Source organism: Morus notabilis, unplaced genomic scaffold (assembly GCF_000414095.1).
Source record: "Morus notabilis unplaced genomic scaffold, ASM41409v2 Scaffold404, whole genome shotgun sequence".
NCBI classification, from domain to species: Eukaryota; Viridiplantae; Streptophyta; class Magnoliopsida; order Rosales; family Moraceae; genus Morus; species Morus notabilis.
The window spans coordinates 860931-867367 of record NW_010362549.1 but is presented as its reverse complement, the minus strand read 5'-3'; the positions used below and the strand labels follow the sequence as shown (position 1 = coordinate 867367).

At 34.0% G+C, this 6437-nt stretch overlaps 2 protein-coding genes and 1 non-coding gene across 5 annotated transcripts in view; 2 read left to right on the top strand and 1 right to left on the bottom strand.

Annotated features, from left to right (window-relative positions):
• Window positions 1-1382: 1382 nt before the first annotated feature.
• Window positions 1383-1454, top strand: TRNAQ-CUG. The gene has a single exon. It is a non-coding gene; the product is annotated as a tRNA-Gln (tRNA).
• Window positions 1455-1504: 50 nt separating this feature from the next.
• LOC21406258 lies at window positions 1505-5050 on the top strand. The gene is made up of 5 exons (XM_010102426.2): window positions 1505-1919; window positions 2395-2500; window positions 2765-2855; window positions 3133-4063; window positions 4215-5050. The coding sequence occupies exons 1-5, from the start codon at window positions 1524-1526 to the stop codon at window positions 4356-4358; spliced, it is 1668 nt and encodes a 555-aa protein (XP_010100728.2). The 5' UTR covers window positions 1505-1523; the 3' UTR covers window positions 4359-5050.
• A 641-nt stretch (window positions 5051-5691) lies between these two features.
• Window positions 5692-6437, bottom strand: part of LOC21406256 (protein DEFECTIVE IN MERISTEM SILENCING 3) — a 3566-nt gene continuing 2820 nt past the window's right edge. For all 3 annotated transcript variants that reach the window (XM_024168382.1, XM_024168383.1, XM_024168384.1), the window contains 2 exons: window positions 6166-6437; window positions 5692-6042 (listed from right to left, as the gene is read on the bottom strand). The exon at window positions 6166-6437 ends at the window's right edge or, in 1 of these variants, runs on beyond it. In XM_024168382.1, the coding sequence (XP_024024150.1) occupies window positions 5862-6042; window positions 6166-6437 (453 nt within the window). In that variant the 3' untranslated portion in view covers window positions 5692-5861. The remainder of the gene's footprint in view (window positions 6043-6165) is intronic.

The window sequence follows — 6437 nt, the reverse complement described above, 5'->3', positions numbered from 1 at the left end:
GTCAACCCGTAAAGTGGTCGTGTCGTGTTCGTGTTGCGGTTTTTAAAAAATTTCGTGTCATGGGTCGTGTTCAGGTTGACTACAAATTTAAACAGAAACGATCAAAACATGACACGTGACACGAATTGTCACCCCTAAGAGAGAGAGAGATTTAACGTCAATATGCAAAACGTATAGAAACAGCTGTGAAACGACATAAATACATAAATCGTAATAAAAAATGAGACACCAAAATAAAAAATGACACTAATCTAAACAAATTATCATATGAGGAAAGCGACATTAATTTTGTAGCGACAAAACGTTAAAAATGGGCATTCAAAATAAAATAAAAGATGGCCTTATGACTCTCTCTTTTTTTGTTATGAAAATAAGGAATTATGTGTACCACATCATTATGTTTACGTGATACACTCATCTAATAAAAATTTAACATTGGGATCATTTTCAATGTACATTTTGTCTAATTAGTTTCTCTCTCCTAGTGTACTTTATCACAATTATCATGAATGCTTCACTTAAACTATCATAAATGGTAAAGTTAAATCTCCTATATTAATCAATGTTAAATATATTTTTTAACTTTTAAAAAAATAATTTTCTACATTTAAATCCATTTAGGAAATTGATGAAAGAACATATGTGACAACTTATTATATATGAAAGCAATTAAAAAAAAAAAGCTTTTCGTGTGAAGTACTTACTAAGACGTTGAGCAAGAAGATAAATTGAAGAGAAAAAATGCGCATAAAGTTCTATACTTAGTATTCCAATAGATGTATACATTAGAAAGAAAATAAGATATTTTTTTATCATAATATCTATTTTCAAAGGTAGGATATTATATATAAATGAAGCAGTTGATATTAGTTACTTAGTAATTAATATGTGCATATTTATTGTAATGGATACACTTTTTTTACGATATAGAATATATATATATATATAGGTAATATGAAACGTTTTCTTTTTAGAAAACGTTTATTAACATGCTAACTACTATCTTATAAATTTTTATTAATATATTTCAAACAAAGTAGGTTAGTCTTTAAAAGCGTAGAGAATAACATTTGTAAGTGTTAAAAATGATATTAAATGCAATTAATTAATGTTGTAGATTTAGGTAGTATTTTAGTAATTATGACTAAGCAATTAAAGTAGAGTACATTAAGAGAGAGATGAGTGGGCAAAATTAACATTGAAAAATAAACACATGTCAAGTTTTTATTGGATAAGTATATCATGTAAGTAAAATGATTTAGTACACTCGGTGTGTATAGAATGATAGAGAAAAAATTATATAATAGGGTTTATATTTCTTTGGAATCATATTCTTTATTTACAAAATATATATAAATTTTCCACCAGCCAATGAACAAGTTGGTTCCATGGTCTAGCGGTTAGGACATTGGACTCTGAATCCAGTAACCCGAGTTCAAATCTCGGTGGAACCTTTTTTTTCATCCTTTATCTTTTTCAGGTTTCACCAAAGAAAAACGAAAAAAGGTAGGCCCCTTTACACTATGACTGTTCTTCCTGGTCAGTTCCAGCACCCATTCTTATTCCAACTGCAATCACTCGAAAATCTCAAGCATTTTCTCTGTTTTTCTCTCTTCTACCTTTCATTTTCGCGGGAAAAAATGGAGTTGGAAAATCGACGGAAGATCGAGGAGACTGTTGTCGACATACTGCGGAACACGGACTTGGAGCAGATGACGGAGTTCAAGGTCAGAGCCATGGCGTCGGAGCGCCTCGGAATCGATCTCTTAGCGACGGAGCACAGGAGCGTCGTCAGGAGCGCTGTCGAGAGCTTTCTCCTCTCGGCGGCGGAGCAGCCCGAGAAAGGCGTCGGAGAAGAGCCGGATAAGAAATTGGCCGACAAGGAGGTGAACAACGGAGGTGATCGGCTCATTTGCAAGGTGAGAACTGAAAACTCAAAACCTAGGTCGCTGTTTGGTTGCTGAGAAAATATGAGAAAGGAAAACATAATGAGCGCAGCAACGTTTCTAAAATAATTTTATTTTTAATACAAAAATAAAATTAAGATTATTTTAAAAATTATTCGAAACCGATTTTAAAATTGGGGTTGAGTAATTTTTTAAAATAATGTTTTAAATATAATAAAAAAATAAATTGTATATAATTATAATTATTAATTAATTTATTATAATATTATTAATAAGTATTAAAAAATAAAAATAATTAAAATAAATTTTAACTGTTTTTTAATTTTTTTATAAAAATTATTTTTACTGTTTTTTATTTTTATTTTCGTTTTTAAAATATTTACTAAATAAATATAACGTACCGTTTTCATTTTCGTATTTTAACAGGCGTGCAAAACCGTTTTTAAAAACAAACAATTACTTGTGGTTTTTGTTTGATTTTTGTTAGCTATCGGGCAGAAGGAATGTGGTGGTTAACGATTTCAGAGGGAAAACCTTGGTTTCGATTAGGGAATTTTATCGAAAAGATGGACTGCAAGTTCCTTCTGGAAAAGGTAAGCATAGTACTAAAATTGTTTTTGTTTTTTTTTTTTTTTTTTTTTTTTTTTCTTGAGTTTTGAAATTGCGTCATTATCCTCTAGAGATTCAAGTTCATTAAAGAGTCAAGGTAAGATATTGTTTCCGTTTTCATGGTACTTTCACTGGTCCTTGTTGTTATAATGGAGTTCGTATCAATGGGCTGTTTGTGTTCTATTTTTCATACCCTTCATTTTTTTTTTCAAGACTTTGTGCTGATACTAAAACTTCTCTGTTTTTAGGAATTAGCCTATCCACTGAACAGTGGTCCGCATTAAAAAAAAATGTCCCCGCGATTGAAGAAGCTATTAAGAAAATGGAGTCAAAGTTAAGGTGAATTTTTTTTTTTTTTTTTTGGAAGCCAGTTCTAAATTTTAATCTTTAATTCGAGTTGTAGTTATAGATTTTCAGAATTTTAGTCTTTTTGAAAGGGAAACTTCAGCATTTTCATCCATTAGCCTTTTTTCCTCTTTGAACGTCTAAATTGTTTTAAGTCAAAATAGTTGTATCCTTTAACTTGAGCGTGGAAATATTAGAAGCTCTTCTTGATAATTGGTTTTACAGGTTCTTTATGATTTACTGACCAATACCATGAACTGATACAATGTAGATCCCAAGTTGATGGTAAACAAACTGAAGATATCTCTAATTCAGCAAAAGATATGTCTAATTCAGCAAGTGATGTTCCTCCATACGAACTTCGTTTAGAAATTGACCGGTTGGATGGGAAGAACTACCTATCGTGGGTTCAACAGATGGAACTTTTGTTAAAGCATTTAAAGATTGCCTATGTTCTTACTGAACCATGTCCAAGCAATGCACTAGGCCGAGAAGCTAGTGCTGAAGAAATAACTCAAGCAAAGGCTGCTGAACAGAAATTTAAGAAAGACGATTACACGTGTTGTCGCAATATTTTGAGCTCTGTATCTGATCAACTGTTTAATCTATACTCAAAGAAGAACATGACAGCCAAAGAACTGTGGGAAGAGCTAAAGTTAGTACATCTTTGCGAGGAACATGGAACAAAAAGATCTCAAGTTAAAAAGTACATCGAATTTCAGATGGTTGAGGAAAAATCGATAATGGAGCAAGTTCAAGAAATTAACAACATTGCCGATTCCATTGTTGCTGCTGGTATGATGATTGAGGAGAAATTTCATGTTAGTGTCGTGATCTCCAAGCTTCCTCCATCATGGAAGGACATATGTGTCAAGTTGATGTGCGAGGATTATCTTCCTTTCTGGATGTTGATGAATCGTTTAGGTGTTGAAGAAGAGTTGCGCAACCAGGGCAAAGGAAAATTGCCTAATCCGGCAGGCTATCATCCACCTGATAAAGATGTATCAAAGACGAGAAATTTGAATCCATACTTTTTGCACTCCAAGAAACGAGAGTGGGAGACAGATAACAGAGTTGTTTGTCACACTTGTGGTAGAAGGGGTCACATTTCACAAAATTGTCGCAGTAAGACCTGGAGGCGTGACAAGGAATTTCCTGAGAAGAGGAATGAGGATAACGGATCCTTGCCTGCAACTACAGAGGTCAACATGGTTGATGGAGCTGCCAATAGTTAATTGACTCGATGCACATTTTCTGCTTTCTTTTCTACACCAAACAAATACAATGACAGCTCTGCAGCATCTTGATCCATTGCTTCTAGTAATTGTGTCTTTTTTATATATTGTTTTTTAGGAAACTGACCGAAGGACTTTGGATCCTGGGAACTTTGAGCTCGAAGATAGCATTGAGATTGAAGTTGATGATGATGTTAATGCTGCCAAGACACCTCTATTTGTGTCCTCTCTTTTGATGGGTGGGCATGGTGGCTCTTTATGATCCTACCAATTGGGCTAAATGTAGAAGATCAAAAGTGTGGAATCACTTCAGAATTGAACCTAGAAAGAATGGTGAGGGGAAGCAAGAGCCAAAAGCTATTTGCAACTACTGCAAGGGTGAGTACTATTGTGGTTCAAGTTGTCGTACAAGCCATTTGGATCGGCATTGGAAAAAATGAGTGGAAAGACATGGTGGGAGCGCAGTTTCCTACCAAAGCCAACTGAAATTTTGGGCCCGTTTGTTTCATGTATTCAAAATCAAATCATTGATTATGCTACATTGTTTTTTTCTCACAAAAAATTTGAATTTCAAACGTCAGAATCATGGTTTGAGTATACCTTTCAAATGGGCCCTTAGTGGCAAGAATAGAGATCCTTGCCAAGGCCAGCTTAGAATTAGTGACATGTTTGGAATTGGAAAGAACCAGGTCCTCACTACTTGATACTTTGATATATTTGCTCAAGGGCATGGAAGGTTGAAAATAGAGAAAAAGACTCTGGACTTCAAGACCGGATGGATTGAAGACTAACTTCATAGATATAGAATGCAGTGTATATATCTTTGTTAGCCAACTAATGGTCAGTGACCAGTATACTGATATTTTGAACCTCTAGACAGATATTGAAAAGATAGAACCACGGAGTAGCTGGTGTTTGAAGCCGAACAAGTTAGATATGAAAGACGGTCTTGATGATGCTAATATGTGATTTTAACCATTTGCACGTTTTACTTGATAATAATCTAGTTTAGCAGTCTTGATGTTTACTTAATTTTATTTAGCACGTCGGAAATATGTAATTAAAGTTAAACCTCTACAAACTAATACCCTTGCTACCATGAAAATTTATTAATTAATGGAGATATTATTTAATCAAGATAAATTAATACTGTTGAGATCAAGTAGGGACCGGCCAAAAATAGTATTTAATTGAGGTTATTAATTTATTGAGGTTGTAATGTAATTTGTAGATTGTAGTTTGCTTTTAGATGTTATCTATGGTGATGTATTTCGCCTCAAAACTATATAACAAAGAGATGCAATAGCTATACTTAGGTATTTGGCACTATTTGAAAGAAATAGTTATTAAGGAGTTGTTTGGTTAGAAGATTCGTACCTGATTCGAATCATGATTAGTAATTTGTTACAATATTTTTTCTCACAAAAAATACACGTAAATAAAAAATGATTCTAATCTCATGATTCTAATCTATGAACCAAACGTCTTATAAGTGAACATACGGTGTAGGAAAACGACATCAACCCCACCCCAAAGTAAAAAATAAAAAATAAAAAAGGGCATCAGTATAAATGATGCACTGACAAGATTTTGCTCCAAAGGAAATAAGGACTAATCATATCAATAGGTCAATAAAACAAAAATGTTAGATATCAAAGCAAAAGTGCACATTTTTTTGCAGATGAAACAATAATTCTTGGATTTCATTGCATAGTTTCAGTTTTTTCCCTCCATTCTCCAGGGCCCCCACAAGAAGACTACAAAATCATGCTTGTCCTCCGATATTGGCTTTAGCACAGTTCAATAATTCTTGTTCTCTTCTCATATCCCCAAGGATATTGGCTCGTTCCCATTTCATCATTCTGATCATAGCTTCAGATTTAATGTAGTCTTCAGGCACATCAGATTTTCCAGACGCCACCGGAAACTTCACCTCTGTATCTTTCCTATGATGTAATTAGGAGGCCAAGCGAATAAATAAGAAAAATTCAGATACTAGAGGGGTGTAAAATGCATACCAATAACATGACAATGTGACCAAAAAAAATGTACCTAAATTTGATACTAACCTACTTCCAAGGAAAAATACACCAGACTTTCTAATCACCCCACCATCTAAAGATAGGGCTCCATCCGTTACGCATGGGAGAGCCTCGAGCATCTCAGTTCGGGTTCTATAGATTTGCAGGCAAGAGAAGAGGTTATAGAACAATGTCTCTCTCAGACCTTGTCCATTGGCTGTGACACAAGATAAGTTTCTACTATCCAAGCTGATCAAGTTCACTGCATAATCAAGAAAGCCTTTGGGACACTCTCCATTTGGAAGTTTTGGTTTCGGAAG